The sequence below is a fragment of the Neovison vison genome, chromosome 10 (assembly GCF_020171115.1).
Source record: "Neovison vison isolate M4711 chromosome 10, ASM_NN_V1, whole genome shotgun sequence".
NCBI classification, from domain to species: Eukaryota; Metazoa; Chordata; class Mammalia; order Carnivora; family Mustelidae; genus Neogale; species Neogale vison.
Window position 1 is genome coordinate 41,444,160 of NC_058100.1, and position 26,821 is coordinate 41,470,980.

The window sequence follows — 26,821 nt, forward strand, 5'->3', positions numbered from 1 at the left end:
ACATATAGCTGTCCAGTTTTCCCAGCACCATTTATTGAAGAGACTGTCTTTTTTCCACTGTATATTTTTTCCTGTTTTGTCAAAGATTAATTGACCATAGAGTTGAGGGTCCATATCAGGGCTCTCTACTCTGTTCCACTGGTCTATGTGTCTGTTTTTATGCCAGTACCATGCTGTCTTGGTGATCACAGCTTTGTAATAAAGCTTGAAATCAGGTAAGGTGATGCCGCCAGCTTTATTTTTGTTTTTCAACATTTCCTTAGCGATTCGGGGTCTCTTCTGATTCCATACAAATTTTAGGATTATTTGCTCTAGCTCTTTGAAGAATGCCGGTGGAATTTTGATCGGAATGGCATTAAAAGTATAGATTGCTCTAGGCAGTATAGACATTTTAACAATGTTTATTCTTCTGATCCAAGAGCATTGAATGGTCTTCCATCTTTTTGTGTCTTCTTCAATTTCTTTCATGAGTGTTCTATAGTTCCTCAAGTACAGATCCTTTACCTCTTTAGTTAGGTTTATTCCCAGGTATCTTATGGTTCTTGGTGCTATAGTAAATGGAATCGATTCTCTAATTTCCCTTTCTGTATTTTCATTGTTAGTGTATAAGAAAGCCACTGATTTCTGCACATTGACTTTGTATCCTGCCACGTTGCTGAATTGCTGTATGAGTTCTAGTAGTTTGGGGGTGGAGTCTTTTGGGTTTTCCATATAAAGAATCATGTCATCTGCGAAGAGAGAGAGTTTGACTTCTTCATTACCAATTTGGATACCTTTTATTTCTCTCTGTTGTCTGATTGCTGTTGCTAGGACTTCTAATACTATGTTGAACAAGAGTGGTGAAAGTGGGCATCCTTGTCTTGTTCCTGATCTCAATGGGAAGGCTGCAAGCTTTTTCCCATTGAGGATGATATTTGCTGTGGGTCTTTCACAGATAGATTTGATGAGGTTCAGGAATGTTCCCTCTATCCCTATACTTTGAAGCGTTTTAATCAGGAACGGATGTTGGATTTTGTCAAATGCTTTTTCTGCATCAATTGAGAGGACCATGTGGTTCTTCTCTCTTCTCATATTAATTTGTTGTATCACATTGATTGATTTGCGAATGTTGAACCATCCTTGTAGCCCAGGGATGAATCCCACCTGATCATGGTGGATAATCTTTTTAATGTGCTGTTGGATCCTGTTGGCTAGGATCTTGTTGAGAATCTTAGCATCCATATTCATCAGTGATATTGGTCTGTAATTCTCCTTTTTGGTAGAGTCCTTGCCTGGTTTGGGGATCAGGGTAATGCTGGCTTCATAGAAAGAGTCTGGAAGTTTTCCTTCTGCTTCAATTTTTTGAAACAGCTTCAGGAGAATAGGTGTTATTTCTTCTTTGAAGGTTTGGTAGAATTCCCCAGGGAATCCGTCAGGTCCTGGGCTCTTGTTTTTTGGGAGGTTTTTGATCACTGATTCAATCTCGTTATTAGATATCGGTCTATTCAGGTTGTCGATTTCTTCCTGGTTCAATTTTGGTAGTTTATATTTTTCCAGGACTGCATCCATTTCATCTAGGTTGCTAAGCTTATTGGCATATAACTGTTCGTAATAACTTCTGATGATTGTTTCTACTTCCTTGGCGTTAGTTGTGATCTCTCCCTTTTCGTTCATAATTTTATGAATTTGGGATTTCTCTCTTTTCTTTCGGATTAGTGTAGCCAGTGGCTTATCGATCTTATTGATTCTTTCAAAAAACCAGCTTCTGGTTGTCTTCCAGATCACTAATTCTACTGTATCTCTGGTTTCTCCCTCATTGATCTCAGCTCTAATCTTGATGATTTCCCTTCTTGTGTGTGGAGTTGGTTTGATTTGTTGTTGACCCTCCAATTCTTTAAGGTGTAGAGACAGCTGGTGTGTTCTGGATTTTTCAATTTTTTTGAGCAAGGCTTGGATGGCTATATATTTTCCCCTTAGGACCGCCTTTGCTGTATCCCATAGGTTTTGGACCGAAGTGTCTTCATTCTCATTGGTTTCCATGAATTGTTTCAGTTCTTCTTTGATCTCCTGGTTGATCCAAGCATTCTTAAGCAAGGTGGTCTTTAGCTTCCAGGTGTTTGAATTCCTTCGGAACTTTTCCTTGTGATTGAGCTCCAGTTTCAAAGCATTGTGATCTGAGAATATGCAGGGAATACAGTCTTTTGGTATCGGTTGAGTCCTCATTTGTGACCCAGTATGTGGTCTATTCTGGAGAAGGTTCCGTGTGCACTTGAGAAGAATGAGTATTCTGCTGTTTTAGGGTGGAATGTTCTGTATATATCTATGAGGTCCATCTGGTCCAATGTGTCATTCAATGCTCTTGTTTCTTTATTGATTTTCTGCTTCGATGATCTGTCTAATTCTGAAAGAGGCATGTTAAGATCTCCTACGATTAGTGTATTCATATCAATATGACTCTTTATCTGGATTAACAGTTTTCTTAAGTAATTGGCTGCTCCCATATTGGGAGCATAGATATTTACAACTGTTAGATCATCTTGGTGGATAGTCCCTTTAAGGATTATGTAGTGTCCTTCTGTATCTCTGACTACAGTCTTTAGTTTGAAGTCTAATTTATCTGATATGAGAATCGCTACCCCAGCCTTCTTTTGAGTCCCATTGACATGAAAGATGCTTCTCCACCCCTTCACTTTCAGTCTGCATGTATCTTTAGGTTCAAAATGGGTCTCTTGTAGACAGCATATGGATGGGTCCTGTCGTTTTATCCAATCTGCAACCCTGTGCCGTTTTATGGGTGCATTTAGGCCATTCACATTGAGAGTGATTATTGATAGATACGTTTTTATTGACATCGATTTATCTTTGAAGTCTTTATTTCTGTAGACTGTCTCTATATTTCTGTTCAATGCTATTCTTGGGATTTTTCCTCTTTTATAGAACCCCCCTTAATATTTCCTGCAGTATCGGCTTGGTGGTTGCATAGTCTTTTAAGCCTTGCCGGTCTTGGAAACTCTTTATCTCTCCATCCATTTTGAATGTCAGTCTTGCTGGATAAAGTATTCTTGGCTGCATGTTCTTCTCATTTAGTGCCCTGAATATATCTTGCCAGCCTCTTCTGGCTTGCCAGGTCTCTGTGGACAGGTCTGACGTTATTCTGATGGGCTTCCCTCTGTAAGTAAGGAGCCTCTTTGCCCTGGCGGCTTTCAAGAGATTATACCTACAATTATAATTTCTCAATTTGACTATCAGGTGTCGTGATGTTTTTTTGGAGTGTATAATCTTGGGTGGAGACCGTTCAGCCTCTAGTACATGAACGCTGGTTTCATTCGCGAGATTCGGAAAATTTTCATGAAGGACTTGTTCCACGATATCTTCTAGATTTCTTTCTTTCTCCTCCCCTTCAGGAATTCCAATAATTCTGACGTTGGAACGCTTCATGGCATCATTTATTTCCCTGATTCTGCTTTCGTGGGATCTAAGCTGTTTGTTCCAGGCTTCCTCCTGATCCTTTCTCTCTATCTGTTTGTCTTCCAGATCACTAATTCTATCTTCTGTCTCAGTTACCCTAGCTTTGAGAGAGTTTAGATTGGATTGGAACTCATTGAGAGCATTGTGGACCTCCTCCCTGGTAGCTTTAAGCTCCGCCCTAACATTGTGAACATCCTGTCTGGTCGCTTTCAGTTCGGCCCTAATCAATTCTGTTTGGTCATCCATGGCTTTCTCCAACCTAGCTATTGCCTGGATAATTGTTAGCCTGAATTCTCTTTCCGACATATTGTCTATGTTGATAGCCGTTAGCTCTGTTGCAGAAGGTCCATCCTCTGTATTTTTCTTCTGTTGGGCATTCCTCCTCCTAGTCATTTTGGTGGGAGAAGACTGAACAGATGTAGCTGGATGTATCACCTCTGGTGCAGTCAAGGTGCACCCTGGAACACTTCTTGACTGCCTTTGATGGTTTTTGTAGTATTAAAAGAAATCAAACCGCACCCTGATCTCCGTCTCAGAGAGAAGCCTCAGTCTGGGTGCAGAAGCTGAATAAATTCCCCCTTGGACGCTGGCAGCGCAGGTTCCAAGTTGCAGACCCTGGGGGCGCAGGATCTTTTGCTCGTCCCCAAAGCCAAGGCAGTGGCGGCTGTCTGGGAGCTCCTGACCACCAGAGAGGTTCCAAGCAGCGATCGCACCCTGAGATTTTGCCGCCGGCCCGGGCTGGGAGTGCCCGGATTGCGCGCACCTCTTTTCAGAGGCGGCTGTGGGTCGGGCGCGCGTCTGGGGCACTGAGAACGGGGCGCTGGTCCGTAAGCCGCAGGCTGGGCTTTTGCACGCCTCTGTCCGGGGAAGAGTTTCCCGTGCGCGGCTTAGACTTTGAAACAATGGCGCGGGTCAAGAAGCGCCCCCGGGCCTTAGAAACCCAGGAGAGCTGGAGGGACGTGCGCGCGCATCTCAAGCTTTTTTTTTTTTTTTTTTAACGATTTTATTCATTTATTTGACAGAGACAGATCACAAGTAGGCAGAGAGGCAGGCAGAGAGAGAGAGGAGGAAGCAGGCTCCCTGCTGAGCAGAGAGCCCGATACGGGACTCGATCCCAGGACCCTGATATCATGACCTGAGCCGAAGGCAGCGGCTTAACCCACTGAGCCACCCAGGCGCATCTCAAGCTTTGTGGTAGGGCTAGCGCGCGATCTGCAGACCGGCACGGCTCCCATCCCCTCACAGGAGCTGGAACCCCCGCGCTCTGGGGCGCGCTGGCGGCTTAGGGACCAGGAGCCGGTTTCTCCGCCGCACTCTCTCTGCCTCCGCGCCGGGGAGGCCGTCTGGGACCGGGGACCTAAGCCCCTGTCCCTAGCCGCCCCGATTCCCACAATTTGCCCCCGCGATCCTTTGCTCTTTTGGAGTGCTTTCAACCAGTCTCCGAGTTACTGCTGGTCCCCAGACGCAGGGCACTCTCGCTCGGATCGGGGTATGACTTTTGCACCGGTCGCCTCTGGTGGCTCCCTCCCCCTTTTGTTTATCTTCAGATATCTGTCCGCTGTTCCCATTCTGCTTTACCTGCCCACTGGCGTCTTCTGCCCCTGTAGAGATCCAGACGTGTATAATTCTGATCTCAGGCTGATTTCATGGGTGATCGGAGTTCTTTGGTAGGTAATCAGCTCACTTTGGGGTACGGCTGAAAAGATGCCTCTTCCTAGTACCCTGCCATCTTGTCCCCCCCCAAACACATTTCTTTTGATAAAATTCTAAGCACACTTGCAGATTCTCAAAGCCCAGAGTATATACACTTCTAATGTCAGCCCCAAAGGGAAGTCACGGGCTCAGCTCTGGAAAGAGGCGCCATCAAAACGCCACATAGGCATGCCGTCCTGCACGTTTCCTACTTGAAACAAACAGCACAACTCGTGGAAGAGCGTGGGGACATTCTTAAAGGGTTGGTGTATTGCCAAGGTGACACAGAAAGTGGGGAACGGTGCAGCAGGAAGGCCGTGGCAAAGATCTGAGAGAAAGCAGCGGGCAAGGGTAGGACTCCCTCAGGCCAAGGACACCCTTTGTAACGTCCGTTTCCTCTCTTTTTGAGAATTCTTTAAAAATCCTGTGGAGGGGGAAATAAAAATCCACGGAGGACAGGAGTGAGTGGGTAGTGGGAGGGGCTCTCGGTCACCATGGCGACATGACTCTTGCCACCATCTCTGCCATCCATCGGCGCCTGACCCCCTTTTGGATGCCCGTGGAGATCGCTGACCTTGGAATTAAGGCGGGCTCGCAAACCCGAGGACGGTCTGCTCTTGAGAAGGGCTAAATTTCTACACAGAACAGTGAGCTCATGTTTACCCAGCAGATGTGTAAATAGTTATAATGCCATATAATTGAGATGTTCCCTCATCCCTGCCCCAGTAAAGCTGTCCTCCACGGCTGTTGTGGCTCTGTGGAACGTGACTGAACTATAGAAATGGCTAAGCATCGGTGACTAATAATGGCGGAGGCCAATGGAATTTTTTTCTAGTGAACATACAGGGTTCTGTGGGTTTCAGGTGTTCACTGTGTGACACCACACTTCCACACAGCACCCGGTCCTCATCACGACAGGTGCATCCTTCATCCCCATCACTTGTTTCCCCCATCCCCCTACCCCCACCCCGCTCTGGCAACCATCAGGGTGTTCTCTAGAGTTAAGAGTTTGTCTCTTGGTTTGTCTCCTTTTTTCTTTCCAAGTTTGTTTTGTTTCTTAAATTCCACAGATGCATGAAATTGTATGGTCTTTCTCTTTCTGTTTGACTTATTTCACATAGCATTATACTCTCCAGCTCCGCCCGTGTAGTTGCAAATGGCAAGATTTCATTCCTTTTAGGGCTGAATAATATTCCACCATATACAGAGACCACGTCTTCTTTATCTGTTCATCGATCGATGGACGCTTGGGCTGCTTCCATCACTTGTGAGGCCAAAAGAATTTTACAAAGGAAGTGAAACTTCCTGGGGCACCTGGGTGGCTCAAGTTATGATCCTGAGGTCCTGGGATCGAGCCCCAAGTCAGGCTCCCTGCCGAGCACAGACCCTGCTTCTCCTTCTCACTCTGCCCCCCACTCATGCTTGCTCTCTCCAGTGTGCTCTCTCCCTCTCTCTCTCAAATAAAATCTTTAAAAAAACCAAACTGCAGTAAATGATAGAAACATTATTGCTCCTAATCTGGTCCTGCAGTTGGGTTAAATAATGAGCGTGCATCCATCACAGATCTATCCGCATGTCTAGTAAGTACAGAGACTCTCATCATTGACTCATTAAGCATCTCTTGATAGCATCTTAAGCCTCATTAGCATATATAACTTTTGGCAATCTGTGAGTTCAGGGAGAACCTTTGGGCCTACTTCCTATTTGTCTGTAAGGTCTACTAATTTGCCTTCTAGGCTATTGTTTTTAGTTTTTGTTTTGTCTTGTTTTTTTTTTTTTTTTTTTTTGTCAAAGTGATGATGGTATTCTTAGCTCCTGGTAATGCTAAAAGTAAAAATAATAATAATAATAATACAGAATCTCTCCCCTTCTGTCCTAGAGCTCATATGTCATCAACATTGTCCAAGTTACTGTAAAGAAAGGTCCAAATAAAAAGATCAAAATAAAAGCGCAGCTCCTACCCTCAAGGTTCTCAGGATCTTGTTGAAAAGAGTGAGTTGGCATTGGTCACACCATGGGGCTTGAGGGCACAGTTCTCAGACTACCAAGCTGGCCCCAGACTTCTGTAGAGTCTGTCTGCAAAGTTAGAAGAGTTTCCACAAGGCTCTCCCACTTTTGACACCAATGGCAAGTTTGAAGGGTTCCCAAAACCATCTTCGAGTTTGGTAATTCACTAAGGAGGACTCCCAGACTTGCTGAAGGTACTCACAGTTGTGATTCATTGCAGAGAAAGGACAGAGATGAAAACTAGCCCAAGGAAGAGGGGCATAGGGTTCCACGCATGAAGCTTTGCTTGTCCTACCCCATGCAGTCACAGTGGACTATCTTCCCAGTGTCCGTGGGTGACAGTACACACCAGTATTGCCACCCAGAATGCTCATTTGAGCTTTAGCATGAGTTTTTACTGGGGCTACATGATGTAGGCGTGATTGATTGATTGACTGATTGATATCCCACATGGTCACACTCATTCTACGACTGATACGGCATGGCCCAAGGTCTCCGACCAAAATCACACAGTTGGTCGTTGTGGTGTGGCCAGCCCCCACCCTAAGACAGTCAGGTGTGGCCCTCTGATCTGGTGTAGCCAGTCCCTGCCCTAAACAGAGCCCCTCCTGATATGACATAGATTACCACTTGGAGGCTGAGGGCAAAGGCAAGACCTCTTTGGGCAAAGCCATGTTTTTCACTAGACAAGAACTCTGAGCAGAGAGGAGGTGCTGGGCTTCATGGTAGTGGAAGGGGGCTGAGGATGAGCTTGGACAACTAACCAGATATCTGAGGAGCAATGGAAGGAATGAGGAATGTTCCCAAGCAAGAGAACCTTTAAGGGAGGATATGATCAATGTCTTTTAAAATGTGAAGGACTATTGTATGCACAAGGTTTGTTCTTACCCTGTGTTGCCCCTAGACTACTGTGAGTGCCCATGGAAGGGCTAAGTTCAGTATAAGAAGATGCCTAAGGAAGGTTTAAGTTCAGTATAAGAAGAGCTTTCTGACAATTGAGGCTCTTCGAAAGTATCACACAGGCTGCCCCAGGAGTTAGTAAGTTCGCAGTCATTAAAAATCTTCCGGCAGAGAGCAGATCACCTGCTACAGTGGCAATTTTTTTTCCAGAAAGTACGGCGACCTCTGAGAATCCTTTCAACTCTGATACTCTGTGCTTCTAAAAATATTGTTCAGCCTGACTCAGAATCGTCTCCTGGAATCTCTAGCCTGTGATGCTCATTGTAGGAATTACCTTTAAAATATCTTATGTCACCCCTGTGTGTCTGTTGCCTCGGAATGAATGTACATTTTCCTGAGCAGAACCGAGAATATCTAGAGCAATTCAGAGTCTACTAGGTCTCAGTGGTCAGCAACATAGACCAGATGGAAGTTTTTCCTTGCTCTAAATGAGGAGGCTTGAGTTGTTTAAAAGTGAATAATGTAAAAAAAAAAAAAAGTTTTCATGGAATGCATTTAGGTTCTGAAAGTGAACCCATGTGTTATGATCAGTTTAGTCATTGCAAGTATGTCTTTTTTTGGTAAGAATTTTATTTATTTGAGAGAGAAAGAGAGTGGGGAAGGGGCAGAGAGAGAGAGAATCTCAAGGAGACTCTCCCACTGAGCTCAGGGCCCAATGCGGGGCTCGATCTTACAACCCTGAGATCATGACCTGGGCTGAAATCAAAAGCCGGACGATTAACCAACTGGGCCACCCAGGTGCCCCATGAGTATGTCTTATTAAATGAGTTTGAAGCACATTAGCTAGGATTTTAACTGGAAACCTCCTGATAGCTATAAACTCAATATAAGCTGCATCACATACTTCTTTTAAAATATTCTGTCCAGACTATTCACTGTTTGGTCTTTCTCATGAAGCAGGTGGAATTAATGTGAATTTTATCTTATTCAGAGAAATGAAACACTGATATCCACGGTCAAATGGATGCGTGCAGCCCAGAATCCCTTAGGTTTTGTCTTCCTGTGTGTACGGTGGTAAACCGTTAGTCATAAAGCAGGTTTCATTGGCCCCAAACCATACGTGCAACACAAACCCTTTAGCTGGCATAAGCTGGCTTTCCATCCAGACGTTTTCCAATGTCCCATTGTCAGGAATGCCTGTCACGTGGCTCATCATACTTACAATGGCAGGCCCCTGTGGGGCACCATCTTTTCGTTCCTACCTCTCATTGGACACAGCTACCAAAGGTCTAGAGCCACACGGTGCCAGCCACACGGTGCCATCCCTAGGTAGGCTGGATGGCATCTCTCCTGTGTATTTTTTTTTTAAGATTTTATTTATTTATTTGACAGAGAGATGGAGCACAAGTAGGCAGAGCGGCAGAGGGAGATGGAGAAGCAGGCTCTCCGGTGAGCAGGGAGCCCAACGTGGGTCTCCATCCCAGGACTCTGAGACCATGACCTGAACCAAAGGCAGATGCTTAACCCACTGAGCCACCCAGGTGCCCCACTCCCGTGTATTTCTTAAAAAGATTTATTTTAGAGAGTGCACACAAGAAGGGGGAAAGGTAGTGGGAGAGACAGAATCCTCAGGCAGACTCCCTGCTGAGTGTGCAGCCCAACACGGGACTTGATCCCATGACCCTGAGATCACCACCTGAGCTGACACCAAGAGCTGGACGCTCCACTGAGTGAGCCCCCCCAGGCGCACCCGCCATCTCTCCATGTCTTACCTGTGTCAGAGGCCTTCCAACACGGTGCCGTTTGGGCCTCAGGGTTCCAAAATGTCTAACCCTATGAGCGAACAATTCGGTTAACCTTGTCCACTCTCTGGGGTTCTGGTTTCAGGCCCTCCACCAACTGCAGGTCCCAGACCAGGTGCTATGTTGGTTGGGTCCCCAAGGCTGGTCCTAAGGCACTGGGTGGCTCCTGGAGGGTTCTTCTCTAAGCTGTCCCCCAGCAAAGGAAGTGAAGTCACCACCTCTCACACAGCTAAATGCCATTGCTTCTAGAGGCTTCTCTGACACACGTGCGGGTGCCAGAGTCCCAGTCCCGGCTGAGGGCTGTGTTTCTCTGCCCAGTTTGCCTTATTGCGCACCCTGCTCCCCAGCGTCCCGCGACCCGCCCCTGTCATCAGGCAGCACAAAGGGAACCACATCCGAAGGCTCTAACTTCACGTAACTCCTCGCAGAAATGCCCTTAGGCTAGCGTGGCTCATACCAAGCTTTTGGCTCTTTTGTAGCAACCAGAACCAGACCACTCATGCCCTGAAATGTAGGCACCCTCGAGGGGCATGCCGCCGAGATGGTTTTCCTACAGAGAAGGCGTACAAAGTCTTCTCCCAAAGTGCGTGTGTCTTTGGAACAGTCGTGAGAAGGGAGCCACCATGTCCCTTACAATAAACTCAAGGGAAGGGCTTTTTTGTGTGTTTGTTAGCTCAACGGTGTCACAAAGGTATCTGCTTGGGACCTAGAAGATAGGACGAGAATTGTCCTCACCCAGGGGGACCCTGGTCCCCAGAACTTGGGCTGAACTCAGGACTTGCCAGTGACCGCTTGGGCGACAGTAAGGAAAGACGTTCACATACCAGTGGGGTGTGACTAGGAAGGAGGCAGTGGGAGAGAGCGCGTAGAGTACCATTTGAGGGGCCAAAACTAGGTCGAGTTCATGATGTACCTTTTGTCTTCTTTTTCTTTCCGTTCCTTCTTCCTTTCCACTGTCCTCTTTCCTCCTAGGGGTTGGTGGGTAGAAGCAGGGCCCTGGGGGCAGGACTGTGGGCTCAGAACTCTCATGGTTCTTGTCCAGAACGTCAAGCTACCCACCTCAGCCTCCACGGCACATTCCAGCAGTTTCCGGAGAAAGCGGGTAGAAAGCGGGCCGGTTTCTAGAAAGTGGCAGGAGTGGTTATCTACAGACTGACTTGTGAGAAGCAGGGCCGAAGGGAGGGCCGTCCTGTGGGGCTATGGGTGGGCTCCCTCTCATGGTGATTCAGAGCTCCCCATCTCCTGCACAAGGACTCGGTTCCCAAGACTTGGTACCTCCAGGGTTCCATCGCTGCCTTTTTGGAAAAGAAGGCTACTTTGCGCTGCTTGTGAAAGGAAGGGCCTTTTTTGGACTTGATGACCTGGCCAGCACCGCTGGGTGACAGCTTGTATTTCAGCGGAACCCTGAACTGTCTCGCCAGCTGGGAGGGTTTGAGAGGATTTCCTCCCCCAAGGGTCTGTAAAGAACACACTGTGGATTCCAAACCACCCTTTCCAAAAGGAGTTCAGAGTTTTGGGGGGTGTTTGGGGCAAATAAATGTCAGCCAAGTAGGAGAATCCCAGCCCACGAGACAGACTGTGGAGGTAAGGGCATTTCTAGAAGTCAAGAAGTTATAGTGACAGTGGGGACAGCCTTCAGCCTCAGAGGGGTCTTTACTTATCACGCGCAGTGTTAGAGGTTGTGCCGTTGGCTTTAACAAATGATGTCATGTGTGTGCTCGCCGGGTAGCCGGCTCAGGGAGCACAGCCTTGTCCCTTGTCTCCACGCTGTCCCTGCACCGTGTGTCTGGGTGGCACAGGCTTGCCACGTGCTTCTGGAATGAGCCACTGCAGACGTGAGTGAATGAGTGTGTGCAGCCTCCCAGCCCCCTCGGGAGGACAGGCTCTGCATCCGTGAGCCGTAGGAGGGGATCTGGGCAGTTGCCTGTAGCTGTGTCCCAGTGCTCGAGCGATTCTAAAGATCAGGATTTGCTTCTCTGCCAGTTTCTGTTCAGCAAGAGACGATCTAAAGCAAGGAAATCACCATCCACTTTCGTGCTCTGGTTGGGGACTCTTGGGCACTGCGTCTGGGATGAGAACACGCTATGTCGTGACTGTAGGACACGGGGGAAAACAAACACCTTTCTCCATAAAGGTTCAGATAGTAAACGTCTGTGGCTTTGTGGGCCACACAGGCTCTGTCGCAAAACCACCCAGCTCTGTTGTTGTGGCACCAGGCCAGCCAGACCCAGTATGTTAATAGGCGTGGCTGTGTCCCAATAAAACTTTATTTATAAAAGCAGGTGGTGGGCCGGCTTTGGCCTCCAGGCCCCGATTTGTCAGCCCAAGTTCATGCTCATCGTGCTCTTTTCGCATTAGCAGTGTGAACGTTCGTTCAGGATTCCGTTCTTGCTGGGTCTAAGAAAAAGTTGACTTGATCTAAAAAGCAAGACATTTTTCCAAAAATTTTAAAAGACATGTGCCATTTGGGTCGGGAGGGAGGTAGAGTATGTGTGTATAGAATGTGGCTGCTTCAAAGAGGGGCACGGTCCGTCCCCAGACCCCAGTCGGCTCTGCTGTCACCAGTCCCCCGTGCCCCAGCTGTTCTGCCCAGCCAGGACCCCTCCCACGTGGCCCCCCAGTCCCTAAATCCCTCCTCCAGACTGGCCCTGGGCTCGGAGGCCGCTAGCTCCCCACCTGTGCATTTCCCTTCCTCTTGCCTCAGCCCCCATGCAGAGGCGTGGATCGAATCTCTGCTTTTGCCCTAGAAACTCTTGAATCTTTATTTTCCTACCAGAGACACTGAGTGAAATCTACAGTTTTCAGCCTTTAGCGCCCTGCCCCTTCTTTCACCTTCCCTCCCCAACTTAACTGTCTTTGTTCCAAGTTAAAAGATCATCACGGGGTGGAAAAAAACCCAAAGCTTTATAGCCACCATTTTTCATTCCCATAAGATGTCTGAGCGTCTGGAGAGACCCGCGTGAAGGAGCCCTGCTCGTGGTTTTACTGGCTTTCCTCGAGGAGAGCTAAAATGCCAGTTGCCAAGCAACACACATGCCCTGGCTTCTTCCAACAACATGGACTTGGGAAAAAAGAAAAAACAAAAACACACGCCCTGTGATTGACTCATGAATGGGGAATAGTGTGGAAATGCACCAGGCAAACGGTCTGGTGGGACCACGTCCTGTTGATTCTGGCCCCTGTGCCTGAGGACTCACACGCGGCCACACGGAGAAGCTAGTGGAATGTGTCCTCCGCAGCCTGCCCCGGTTAACAAGCATTAACATGAGGCTTCAGAGCCCCACGCCAGCGTTGTTTGTATTTGTGTGCATTTTTGGGTAAAGATTTTTATTCATGAGAAACAGAGAGGCAGAGGCAAAAGTGGGACTCGGGGTGCCTGGGTGGCTCAGTGGGTTGAGCCGCTGCCTTCGGCTCAGGTCATGGTCTCGGGGTCCTGGGATCGAGTCCCGCATTGGGCCAAGCAGCAGGGAGCCTGCTTCCTCCTCTCTCTCTGCCTGCCTCTCTGCCTACTTGTGACCTCTCTCTGTCAAATAAATAAAATCTTAAAAAAAAAAAAAAAAAAAAAAAGTGGGACTCGATCCCAGAACCCTGGGATCCTGATCTGAGCCGAAAGCAGACACTTAATGACTGAGCCATCCAGGTGCCCCGATTTGCATGCTTTTTGTTGGTGGTATCACTGTGGGTGTATCCAGTGTTCCCTGGTGCAAGAAGGTTCCTCCACATTTGTAGAGAAGCTTGGTTCTGGTTATGACTTAGGGTACTGTTGGCCTGAGTTCAACGTTAATGAGTCAACACCTGGCTTCATCCAGAGAAAGGAAGAGGGCATTCAGTGATCTACACAGCAAGCGCCGGAAAGTTTAAGAGATCCTCTAAAGCATGTGACAAAGCTATGGGAAAAATGGCTCTATTTGTGGATCCGTGAGAGGAACGGTAAAATTCTTTTTTTTTTTTTTAAAGATTTTATTTATTTATTTGACAGAGAAAGATCACAAGTAGACAGAGAGGCAGGCAGAGACAGACAGAGGGGGAAGCAGGCTCCCTGCTGAGCAGAGAGCCCTATGTGGGACTCAGTCCCAGGACCCTGAGATCATGACCTGAGCCAAAGGCAGTGGCCTAACCCACGGAGCCACCCAGGTGCCCTGGTGAAATTCTTTTAAAAAAAAACAAAAACAAAAAAGCTCAGTGGACAATCTCGTGAGACTGAAAGCTGAAGACGTTTATGTTCATGTTACCCAGAGTCAGAAAAATGCTGCGCCCTCTCGGCTACCGTTTACTATAAAAAGAGGGTGCATATAATTCGTTATTTGTAAGAAAGGCACATCAAATCTGCTGTTTTCAAGAAGGGACACCCGGAACAGGGTCACGGACTGCTCCGTCGCTGGGTGCCCACCTGGACGGCGTTCACAACTTCGGCGTTCATGGAGACTTAGACGAACACGACTGCCACGAACAGTCAGAACGAACGGACCGAAAGCGTCACAGCTTCACGCTAACGGGGTCGGTCTTCCACTCGAAGCCACGGGGAAGACAAAGCCCGGGACTCGCCCCGGTGCCATGTCTTGGCTCAGCACGTCTGCCGGGGGTGGCCCAGACTTCCTGTCCGGCCATCAGCACCAGGGCCGCGTCTGCCGGCAATGAAGTGTGGGCCGCTGGGCCTGGGTCCTCCTGCACACCCCCCTTACCTGTCCTAGTCCATCAAGGCGGCTGGAATGGATTATCACAGACGCGGGCACTGGCGGGGGCGCGGCTGAAACCACAGACCTTTATTTCTCTCCGTTCTGGGAAAGTCTGACAAGGCAATGGCAGATCTTGCATCCCGTGAGAGAGGTTTCCTGGTTCTCTGCGATGGGGGCCTGGGAGCTCCCCCAAGTTCCCCTCAATAGAGCCTCATTCCCGGTCACCTCCCGAAGGCCCCACCCCCTAATGGCTTCACTCTAGGGGTGAGGGTTCAACCTACGAGTTTGAGGGGCCGAAACACTCTGCCCAGAACACTCTGCTTGCACAACTTTTATCACTGACAATTTCGCTCAAGAGGAAATCCCAATGTTTTTTTTTAAACTGCCCCATAACTGAGCCACAGCAAGCTCAGCCTCCTGAACAGACACCTTAATTGGTTCCATGTGGAAAGGAAACAGCGGCTCGTCCACCACGGTCTTCCTACAGGCCCGCCACAGGTCATGTGTGAAATGGTTTCCCCGCGTCCAAGGCCTAATCTCTGCTGACAGCGGCCTCTCACCCCGGGTCTACCAAGCTGGACGACCCGTCTCCAGGGAGCTCAGCAGGGGTAGCGGGCAGAGAGCCCGGTGGGGACATCGGTGAGGGGACAGGCCCCTTGCACCTGGTGCCGTGAGCACGACGCACAGCTATGCACGCAGGACACGGGAAACAGAGGCTGCCTCTGCCCTCGGGCTCAGGGAAGGCTCTGGGGCAGAAAAGCCATCTGGCGGCAGCTGAGGGGTGAGCGCTGATGACGATGTAAGCAGAAGCATTGCAAAAGCAAGGCAGGGGGAGAGCGGGGACGAGGGCAGGAATGGGAAAACAGGAGCCATTCCCCCAGGTCCGTTTTTGAAGAGCCTGGAAACACCATCTGTGAACTCCCGGGCCTCCTTATCACCCCTCGGGGCCCTGGCCCCACATGGCACCTGCAGAGTCATCCAGAGGACGGCTTTCTAGAAAGTTCCGCATTCCGTGGCTGGCTGGCTGAGCGCGTGGGGCCATGTCTGCGTTGTGATCAGGACTACATACACCTTTTCCCACATTCCCGCCGTGTGCAAACACGAGAGTGAGAGGCCGCGGTGATACAGGGCCTGCAGTCCGTGCAGACCAGCCACGCACATTGTAAGCCCTCGGCTCCCCGCGTGGGATCGTGGCTGGCAGGCTGCCTTCCGCCGTGGGGACCGCTGGCGTGAGGGTCGTGTGTGCAGCTGGCCACAGAGCCATTCTGTCCGGCTCCTTCCGCTCGTTCCTGACCCCAGGTCCCACTCGGCACGATGTCCCGTGCACGCGGACACACGGGTCTATCCCTGGCAGCAGGACAGCACGGACCAGAGGTGACCTGCACGGACTCTGTCCTTGGGATTAGAACTACAAATAGCCCCGGGGAGAAAGATGAGGCTCACTCGTATGCCATTTTTTAAAAATGGGGGGGAAAAACCCACTGCCCACAACAACAAGAGCCACGTGGCGGCCGCGGCCCTGCCCTGTGGCCCCGCGCGCTAACGCAGCCCTCCTCGCCCGCAGGGAGAGCAAGCTCACCATGCTGCTGCGCGAGTCCCTGGGGAACGTGAACTGCCGCACCACCATGATCGCCCACATCTCGGCCGCCGCCGGCAGCTACGCTGAAACCCTGTCCACCATCCAGGTCGCCTCCAGGGTCTTGAGGATGAAGAAGAAGAAAACGAAGGTAAGGCGCTCCTGGGGAGAGGGGTGCAGCGGAGGAAGGTGTTTTTGGAGCCCGACCCCGGAGCGGGTCAGTCTTTCTAACCCCCGAGCCCCAGGGGCAGGGGTTTGCGGTGCTGCCCACGTCGCCTGGCAGCCACTCGGAGCAGGACGGCTGTCGGGCCGGCAACGTCCCTTCCCCCCGCCAGCCGTCGGCCATCCAGCCTGGCCCCCACCCGGGCGCGCTGGGTCGGCTCTGAGACAGTTCGGAGGGACGGCTGCTCCTTGGTGGTGAAGAATTGGGGACGGCTGAGAAATACTCCGCATCTGTCTCCCCACCCTGGTCCCGCGTAGGTCAAGGCCGTGTCCTTCAGGCGGTTGAGCCCAAAGGGGCTTGTCTGCTCCCTGCTCACACGGCCCTACTTACTTCCCCTGCGTTTCCAGGAATCCTTTCTAGGCTCCTGGGTGTTGCCGTGTGAACCCAGTGGTCTCTGGCAGACGCGCGGGGTCTGCTGGAAACGACCAGCTTGTGCTCTCGGAGGCAAAGCCAGAACGCGGGGGGTGTGACGAGAGCATGTCAGAGAGCCATCATGGTTGTGGTCACCGGGCCAGCGGGTGAAGTGGGAAGCTCTCTTCTTCTCCTTTTTGTATCTCTTCGTTTTGGGGGGCAGAGTTGCCAAGGCAGGGACCCCTCAGCCTTTCAGATGCCAGACGGGGCCTTGGCCAGTCACCTCCTTTCATGAGCAGGCTCTGTGTCCCGTGGGCCACACAGGGGCTGTTCTTCCCACGAGGGGCCGTGGCATGCAAGGCCGGGGCCCACTGGCCTGCGCACCACGAGAAATGGCCCCGCACAGGGAGACCGACCGGGGCGGCCTGGGGGGCCTGCACGGGGTCCACTGTGGGCTCGCAGGGAGGGCTGTGTCTGGAGAGCCGACCCCCCCTAACCTCCCTCCTCTGACCCACAGTACACGTCCAGCTCCTCTGGCGGAGAGAGCTCCTGCGAAGAGGGCCGGATGCGCAGGCCCACGCAGCTGCGGCCCTTCCAGGCCAGGGCCGCGGCGGACCCGGACTTCCCCGTGCCTCAGCTGCCCAGCGAGCCGGACTACTCCTCCAGCAGCGAGCAGTCCTGCGACACGGTCATCTACATCGGGCCCAACGGCACGGCCCTCTCGGACAAGGAGCTCACAGACAACGAGGGCCCCCCCGACTTTGTCCCCATCGTGCCCGCCCTGCAGAAGGCCCGGGGGGACAGCCGGCCCGTGGAGGCCAGCGGGGCCTCCGGCAGCAAGTCTGAAAGGGACTGTCTGAAGTGCAACACGTTCGCGGAGCTGCAGGAGAGGCTGGGCTGCATCGACGGCAGCGAAGAGCCCAGTCAGTTCCCTTTCGAAGAGCTGCCCGTGCAGTTCGGGGCCGAGCAGGCCGGCAAGGGGCCCCCGTCGAGCCAGGCGGCCGGGGCGGACCCGCTCTGTGAGTCTGATAAGGAAGATAATGGGTCTGATGGCCCGTCCACCGACCGGGAAGGCACGGACCCTCCCGCCTCCAAGATGCAGAGGAAGCACTCCCCTGGCCCGGCGCCCGGCCCCGCGCTGCCCGGCAGCCCCACCCCGGCCTCGCCCAGGAGCATCCCTGGCAGCAGCACGTCTAGCCTGCAGAGCAGCCGAGAGAGCCTGAACTCCTGCAGCTTCGTGGAAGGCAAGCCCAGGCCCATGGGCTCCCCGCGGCTGGGCGTCGCCAGCCTGTCCAAGACCTCCGAGTACAAGCCGGCCAGCTCTCCCTCCCAGAGGTGCAAGGTCTACACCCAGAAGGGCGTCCTGCCGGCTCCCGCACCCCTGCCTCCGCCGAGCAAGGATCCCGGCCCAGTCTCCAGCGAGTCCCTGCTGCCGCCCGAGGTGCGCACCCCCCCGGTCGGAATGAGCCCCCAGGTTTTGAAGAAGTCCATGTCCGCCGGGAGCGAGGGGTTCCCCGAGAGCCCTGGCGAGGACGAGCCTCCGGCCGCCACGTCTCCGGATTCTAAGAAGGAGCTCCTGAGCACCACGATGGTGACGGTGCAGCAGCCGCTGGAGCTGAACGGCGAGGACGAGCTGGTGTTCACGCTGGTGGAGGAGCTGACCATCAGCGGCGTCCTGGACGGCGGCCGCCCCACCAGCATCATCAGCTTCAACAGCGACTGCTCCGTGCAGGCCCTGGCCTCGGGCTCCCGGCCCGTCAGCATCATCGGCAGCATCAGCGAGGACCTGGAGTGCTACTCCGGCGTGGCGCCCGTCTCCGAGGTCAGCATCACGCAGTTCCTGCCCCTCCCGAAGCTGACCCTGGACGAGAAGGTGGGCCAGGCTGGGAGCCGACGTTCGTCCATCAGCTCCTGGCTGAGCGAGATGAGCGCCAGCAGCGACGGAGAGCAGTCCTGCCACAGCTTCGTCGCCCAGACCTGCTTTGGCCCCGGGGAGGCCATGGCTGAGCCCCCAGCCTCGGAGCTCGTCGGCAGCCTCCAAAACGGCACTGCGGTGTGCCGGGAGAAGCCCAAGGTGGGGCCCGACAATTTGCTCATCTTGTCTGACACGGGCGAGGACGCTTTCGGCAAGGCGGCCCCCATCAAGGGCTGCAAGACCTCCACGCTGGGCAAGGCCACGGTCACCATCTCCAACACCGCAAATCTGGGCGGCTGCGAGGGCTACATCCCTATGAAGACCAACATTACGGTATATCCCTGCATCACCGTGAGCCCCCGGCCCGCCCAAGAGCCCGAGGCGCCCATCGCCCCCGTGCTCAGCTCGGCGCCGGGAGCCGTGCAGGCCCCAGAGAGCCGGGAGACTGGCGCAAAAGTGGAGATGAAATTTGAGGACCCTTGGCTAAAACGGGAAGAGGAGGTAAAAAAAGAGAGTGCCTATCCCAGCGAAGAGGGAACCGGGGGTGAGGCTGTCCCAGGCCCCCCGAAGCCTGAGGCTGGGGCAGAACAGGACAGGAAGGTCAGCCCCGGGGACAGGCTGAGTAGCAGTAGCGGGGAAGTGTCTGCCTCACCCGGGAGTGACAGCTTGAGGAGGGTTGTGGATGGCTGTGAGACGGCCCTGCCCGGCGGGGCCGCCCAGAGCCCAGTGCACCCCAACAGGAGCCTGAAGTCCAGCAGCCTGCCCCGGGCTTTCCAGAAGGCCAGCAGACAGGAGGACCTGGGCAGCCTGTTCTACCACTGCACCGCAGAGACCAATGGGCTGGGCATGCCACCGTGCAAGGCAACCCTGGAGAGGAAGGTGGCGTCGCCCAAGCACAGTGTCCTGGCTCGGCCCAAAGGGACACCCCCTCTGCCGCCAGTCCGCAAGTCCAGCCTGGACCAGAAGAACCGGGCCAGCCCCCAGCACAGCGCCTGCAGCAGCGGCACCAGCAGCCCCTCGCACCCCCCAGCACCCTTCCTGGCTCCCTTCGGGGACGAGGCCGGCGGCAAGGTGAAGGAGGCCAGCAGCAGCAGCCGACTCTTCAGTGCCAAGCTGGAGCAACTGGCCAGCAGGACCAACTCCCTGGGCCGGGCCACAATCAGCCACTACGAGTGCCTGTCGCTGGAGAGGGCTGAGAGCCTGTGCGCGGGCAGCTGGCGGGCGCACGCGGGCAAGGACAGCACGATGCCCCGCACGGGCAGGAGCCCAGGCCGCGCTGCCGCTGCCCCTGGGGCCTCGCCCACCGCGCCGGGTCCCGCCCCGCCCCCCGCTGCTTCCTCGGCCTCCGCGGTCGGTGCCGCCTCGCCCAAGGCCGGCCCGTGCAAGATCTCGGCAGTGAGCAAGCTCCTGCTGGCCAGCCCCAAGGCACGCAGCCTGGCCACCGCCACCACCAAGACACTCAGCTTCTCCACCAAGTCGCTGCCGCAGTCGGTGGGCCAGAGCCCGGGCCTGGCGGCCAGCGCCAAGCCCACTTCCTGGTCCACGCAGTCCCTGAGCCGCAGCCGGGGCGCCGGGCCCGCCTGCAAGCCCCCGCCGCGCGCCGTTAACGGGCGCATCTCGGAGCTGCTGCAGGGCGGCGCGGGCGCGCGGGGCGCCGAGGGGCGCACGGGGGTGCCGGGCGAGGAGCGGCCTGCCGCACCCCCACTGCCCTCGCCCTACAGCAAGGTCACGCCGCCCCGCCGGCCGCACCGCTGCAGCAGCGGCCATGGCAGCGACAACAGCAGCGTGCTGAGCGGCGAGCTGCCACCAGCCATGGGCAAGACCGCCCTGTTCTACCACAGCGGCGGCAGCAGCGGCTACGAGAGCGTGCTGCGTGACAGCGAGGCCACCGGCAGCGCCTCGTCCGCGCACGACTCCACAAGCGACAACAGCAGCTCCGTGGGCGGCCGCTGCCGCAGCCTCAAAGCCCCAAAGAAGCGCTCCAACTCAGGTAGGCGCCGGGCCCTCCGCGTATCCCCGCCCCCGCCCCCGCAGCGCCCGGGGCTGGGTGCTGCTCCGTGACCCAGCTCGGTGACCGCGGCGCGCGCTTCCGAGGGCCGGGTCACGGTCGCTAGGCTCGCGCCCTGGCGGCTGCGGACACCAGCACGTGGGACTGCTGGTCCCGAGACCCTGCGGCCACCCTCCCGCAGGGGCATGGAGCGCGCTGGTGTCGTTAACGGTGGAGAGTCGGCGCGCACCGCCACCTCGGGGCCTGCAGCGCGCCCGGCCTGCGCATGCGTGCACACGCGCACACTGCATCAGCACGACGCACACACATGCATCCACACACAGTGCACCTGCACAGCACACTAACACAGCAAGCACGCTGGTGCCCCAAAGGCACGCTGTCAGAGAATGTCTTCCACCACCCGGAAGCTCCTATCAAAAGGCAATTAAAAAGTCCAAAGACTCATTAATATAACAAAGGCCATTGACCTGCAGAGTTTGGAGTGACAAGGGACAGGGAGTTCTGATGGGTGAGGACAAGAGAGGCCCCAGGTCAGAGCTGGTGGCCCTGTAGCCATGGAGCAGGTGAGGGGAACTGGCACCAGAAGAGACCCGGATGAGGAGACAGAAGGAGCGAGGAGACAGTGTGAGCTACGGGGACTCAGCTCCACTCTCCAGGGGCCTCCACAGACACTTCCCCTCCGTGTTCTTGAGCGAAGGGCACATTTTTTACTGAGGCTGTCTGACACAGAGCCCCGCGTGCAGTCTGTGTGCCTTGACCAGCGTGAGAGGGGCGCAGGCTCCTGCCCCCCCAGCCTGGCCTTTACCGTCTGGGGCCCTTCTGTGGGACCCTCGGAAACCACAACCCTCCTGAACTGGCGCTACTGGCTTGTTGGGAAGTCAAAGATGGGACGGGTCTTTCCAGGGCCCAGGACATTAAAACACACTGATACTAGTCTCTAAAAATAGCAAGAAAGTGTATCCCAGCCAGAGTCTGCAGGGGTGGGGGTGGGGCGAATCCGTTGGCCTTTCCATTACTTACTTGGCCAACCTTCTTGCTACCACCTACCCCCCCCGCCCCCCCCCGTGCCCCAGAACCCGGGGCACTGTGATGTCAGCGGCATGCTCACGGGTGTGGGGAGGGTAGAATGTTTGCCCCCACTCTCGTTGAGAGCCTCCTACCGACCAGTCCAGTCTTTTCTCTCTTCCTCCATTCCTCTTTCTTCGAGACTTGTGGTTTTGGGGCTCAGCTGTTGTGTTGGGGTACAGAGCTGTGTGGATAGCGGCCAGCAGATTCTGTACCCGCTGTTGCCTAGGGCTGCCTCCATCCATAAAGCCGTCCTTGGAGGCTCTCCTGTTGGGCAAGGCTGTCCGAGGCCCCGGTGTAGGAAAGCCCCAGGCTCGGGCCCAGAGATGGGTGTGATACTGAGCGCCAGCAGAATCCAATGTCTGCGAGGAGCGGACGGGGATTCGGAGCCCCAGGATGGACGTGGCAGTGGACGTAAGCGCTTTGCAGGTTAGGTGACCTTGTCCCACTTATTTAGGTGGTTATTGAGAGACATGCTGGCTGTCAGATATGAGTGGCATAAATCAAAAGCAGCTTAAGAGAAGCCATATTACTCCACAAAGGAAACTCTTAGCTGGATGGCTGGGTTGTACCAATGTTCCTGGGGATGTCTGAACCTGCAGGGGAGATGGGCAGTTATCGCCCTGCTTGTGAACTGTAATGCTCTGGTTGAAAAATGAATTAGAAATAGATCACAAGGAGGGTAAACTTGAACTCTGAGGGTTTTGTAGCACGAGAAACAGCCAAGTGTCATTAAGCTCACCTTCTGGGTCCCCTTCCTGGAGACCCGCGTTGGTGGAACGTGCCTGGGATTAGCCAGAGTGCGGTGCGGCGATCTGTCGGAGCTGGAGAGCGGGAGACGCGGCCGGGCTCACCCAGAAGCCAGGCGAGGGGCCGGGCAGCGCGTCACCACCCCCGTCTCCCCAATGCTCACGTCACAGGAGACGACGCAGATAACATAAGGAATGTTGGTGGTCATAGGACTTCCTTTCCCTACGACGATCCACAGTCGGGGGCTTTCTTTTATTACATCTCGATCAGCCCCTGTCTTCTGTGCTCTTGGAGCTCGCTGACAGGCAGGCTCGAGGATGGTGGGGAGGGGCGGCATGGAGGAGGCCTGTCCCCTAACGGGAAAAGAGCAGGAGAGGCGTGCAGACGGATGGTGACCGAGGCCAACCGCCGAGTCCGAGTGGGGTCGCGCGGTGGAAGCGTGGACAGCGTTCAGACGTGGGGAAGGTGCCACGATCCAGCCTGGGGGGGTGGGCGCGGATGGAGCATGTGGGATGGGGTGGAGGCCACCGTGGGTTGAGGCATCGGGAGCACAAGCCCGGGGAGCAGGAAAGGCAGATGAAGGGAGTCACTGTTGAGCACGTGGCCGGGCGGTAGACCGTCCGTGGTCAGGCCTGCCACAGACCTGCCCGTGCGTCCCTGCACACACATCACAAAATACGTACTCTTGAAAGACCGATCCTCAAAGAGATAAACTCTGGGCTTCGTTCCGTCCCTAGGATCTCAGAGACGGAGGCTCATCCCAGCACTGTCCCTCGACACCCCGTCCCCTGCAAGAAAGCCGGCCAGCAGCAGCGGGGTACGCTGGGTGGACGGCCCCCTGCGCAGCACCCAGAGGGGCCTCGCGGAACCTTTCGAGATCAAAGTCTATGAAATCGACGACGTGGAGCGGCTGCAGCGGCGACGTGGGGGCGGCAGCAAGGTGAGCCGTCAGGTCTCCATGTGGGGGCGAGCGCCCCTGCACCTGCCCGCACCCCGGGGTCGTGTGCTCAGACCCATGCAGACTTGCCCGCGGGCTTCTGGGGCGCGCGGGAGTTGGTGGCTCTGCCCCAGCCACAGAGCTCTGAGCCTCTCTGTCCAGGCGCCCCGAAGGCTCAAAGCCCGGGGAAGCTGCTGGTCCTGGGGGCTTGTCTGGCTCCAGCTTGGAACCCCAGCCGCCTCCTAAATGGGAGAAATGCCCGTGACAGTCCTACCCTGCGGTCGTGTGATCGGGCTTGGGCAGAAGGCACAGAAGCGGCCCGGAGGGCCCGGGGCCCTCCCAGCTTCCTGGCGAGGGGCGGGAGGCGGCCTGGGTCCAAGCTGGGGCCCCCTCCTCCCTCTCTCCACGCACCTCCATCCTTCTCGTCTGCCGTCTAGGAGGTCACGGGCTTCAACGCGAAACTGAAGATTCTGGAACACCGCCAGCAGAGAATCGCGGAGGTCCGGGCCAAGTACGAGTGGCTGATGAAGGAGCTGGAGGTCACCAAGCAGTACTTGATGCTGGACCCCAACAAGTGGCTCAGCGAGTGTAAGGCCCCGGGCTCCTCCCCATCACTGGGCCCATGGGGGTGGGGGTGCTGCGCAGCTGGTGCCGGGCTCCGGGGCCCAAAGCCTCGCGCTCCGCCGGGAAGATGGGGCGGGGGCGGGCAGCAAAGGCGTAGCCAGGATGCTCTTGCTCGAGCTCCCCAGCACTTCTGATCCAGAGAGTCCCAGCTGAGCCCCTTGCTGAGTGGCACAGGGCTGGTTTCTTTCTCCTCTTGTCAGAGACGTTTAACCCGTGGCTTCTTTCCTGCGCCCCAGGGCTGACGCATCTGCCGCTGGCCCCTTGACTCTATCCTCCCCCAGAAGCCACCAGTGTCCCGGCGAGGTGTGTGGGTGGTGGGGGCTCCCTGCGGTGCTGTGCCTCCGTGTCTCCTGTGGTTCTCTGTGTGCTGCCTCCAGCCTGGGCTGTGCAGAAGGCCTTCGGCCTCCTGTCTTCTAGAGGATTTGCTTGGCCTGTGTGTGCAGGGAGGGGAGTTCAGTGTCCTCCTCAGTCAGTGTCTTGGATCTTACCTCTGTTGTTTTTAAAACAGAGCCCTCGGTCTCCTTCCCAGCTGTCATCCTCATTGTGTGGGACCCCGAGCAAGTCTCCTCGCTCCTCGGGATCTCAGCCAGGGCACCTGCGCAGGCGGCCTGCATTACAGCCCCCGCAGCATCCGTGCTCTGGTTCCCAAGCCATGTTCAATACCCCCTCTCGTTGCTGCTTTACTCCTCATGGCAACTCGAGGCTTGTAATGCAGGCAGAGTAGCCGTTGCACTTCTCCCTTCGAAGGAACCTGTGCCGGCGACGGGGAGGCATGGCTGAGCTGGGGGTCCTGGGCCAGCGTCCTCTTCCCGGGGCCATCCCCCCTCCCCTCACCCTGCTGGACCCCCTGCCACCATCCTGCAGCCGGTCACCACCGGACAGAGCAGGGACCTGGGGACGGGAGGGGATGGCCCCACACCACTGCTCCTTGGGCTCTGAAGGAAACAGACCGTTCATGTGGGCCTGACCTTGAGGGATGGCCTCTGGGTCCCGAATCTCATCTTGTCTTCTGAGCGCAAGCAATCTTCGTTATTATGGACTTGGCCTCATCATTTCCCGAAGCACCAGGGCGTGTGTGGAGGCAGGAAGTGCCCAGAGACAGGGTCAGGTTTCTCAGCCCGCTAGGGAACAGACGGAAGTAGACAGAGGTATAAATGTCGCTGAGGTGAGGGCCACCCGCACAAAAGGAGGGGATTCTCTGCATCAGCCGAGGGAGGCAGCAGTCCAGCGCTGTCCCAGGCCTGGGCGATGGGGGCAGGGCCCCTCCTAAGCCACGCCCCTGCACATCTCCATCAGGCCTCTCCTTCTTTGCAGTTGACCTGGAGCAGGTTCTGGAGCTCGATTCCCTGGAGTACCTGGAGGCACTGGAGTGTGTGACCGAGCGCCTGGAGAGCCGCGTCAACTTCTGCAAGGCCCACCTCATGATGATCACCTGCTTCGACATCACCTCCCGGCGCCGATGAGGACCCGGCCCGGCCTGCCCGCCCCTCCCCTCACTGCCCGGGGACCACCCCCCCACCCCACCCCTGCCCACCCCACCCCCCGCCCCAGCCAGCCCCTTGGTGCCTGCGGCTCGGAGACAGCAGGAGGACGAAGGTTGGTGCAAGTCTGCAGCGAGCGCTGAGCGGAAGCAGTTTTTTGTTTTCTGTAGGAAAGATGCAAACACCACACGTGTGGGAGGAGGAAATGTTGGGAAGCCCAAGGGACGTGGAAGCCCCGTGAGACTGAAAAAGCACTTTGAGGAACTTTCGAGAACTTGTTGATACGTAAGAACTGCTGGCAAGGGACCCCTCTCTTCTCTGGCTTGGCGAGAAGGGGCGAGGGCACGTGCAGGACTGCTGTCGGGAGCGGACACACAACAGCAGATGACCCAGAGCGACTGATTAAGTGCCTTGCAAATCTTTATTATCCACAGTTTATGTTGAGACTTTCTTGTGTACAGATGGTGCTAGTACAGAGGAAACTACCACCGCCGCCACCACGGAAAAGAAAATCAAACGCATTTTTGAAACGTATTTACAGCTCGTTTTCTCTTGGTGTTTTATCCTATTTCTGACTTGCTGTTTCTAAGTAAGTAGTGTTTGTAGCTCGATCCCCTAATCAGTATTGCCTCTGAATAAATGTTCACTGTCCTTTACGGTTCTTAACGGTGAGGCCATTCGAACGGAACAGAGAGACTCGGTGGGCACGAGCCAGTGTGTTTCCAAAGACGGCGGGGACAGTGGGTGATACTCCGCGCCACCTCTCACCAGGGGCGCGGGCGGCCCCGCTGGGCGGGTGCGTCAGCTCGAGAGAACGGGAGAGGAGACGGGGCCGCACCTTCCCGGGAGAAGGAGCCCTTACGACCGAGCCTTCCGTGTGCTTTGAGAGAGAGATTTGTTCCGGATGGAGCCTCTCCTTCCCAGTCCTGGCGTGCATACTGGTTCCTTTACCCCCAGACCCAGGTTTTCTTGGCCCTCCAAACTTTTCTCATAGTCGTTTTTATTCCAAAGACTGGATTGAAAGCTTGAACCAACTCAATAGAGCCATATTTTTTGTTCTTTGGTTCTGCGACGCTCTCAGAATAGGGCTCTTGCCCGGCGTGGAGACCGTCTCACGCTGGTCTGCGCTCACAGACTGCCAGCAGTCTTGGTTTAGAACAAGGAGGGTGCTGGGACCCCACGACGTCTCTGGGGTCCAGAGTGCTGCTCAAATGCAGAATGTCCCCAACCTCCCACGTTCTGAGGCCTCCATCCCAAAAAGAAGGCTGGTCCCCTCCGGCTTGGCCACAGAAGGCAGGGTTCCTGCTGGGAACCACACCCCCTGGAGAGCCAGAGTCCAGAGTTTTGTGCACAGGCTGTCCCAGGAA

At 54.8% G+C, this 26,821-nt stretch overlaps 1 protein-coding gene across 2 annotated transcripts in view; it reads left to right on the forward strand.

Annotated features, from left to right (window-relative positions):
* Positions 1-26,110, forward strand: part of KIF26B (kinesin family member 26B) — a 416,715-nt gene extending 390,605 nt beyond the window's left edge. For both annotated transcript variants that reach the window (XM_044267071.1, XM_044267072.1), the window contains 5 exons: positions 16,089-16,251; positions 17,192-20,579; positions 23,150-23,352; positions 23,787-23,937; positions 25,288-26,110. In XM_044267071.1, coding sequence (XP_044123006.1) covers positions 16,089-16,251; positions 17,192-20,579; positions 23,150-23,352; positions 23,787-23,937; positions 25,288-25,436 — 4,054 coding nt within the window. In that variant the 3' untranslated portion in view covers positions 25,437-26,110. The remainder of the gene's footprint in view (positions 1-16,088; positions 16,252-17,191; positions 20,580-23,149; positions 23,353-23,786; positions 23,938-25,287) is intronic.
* The last annotated feature ends 711 nt before the right edge of the window (positions 26,111-26,821 follow it).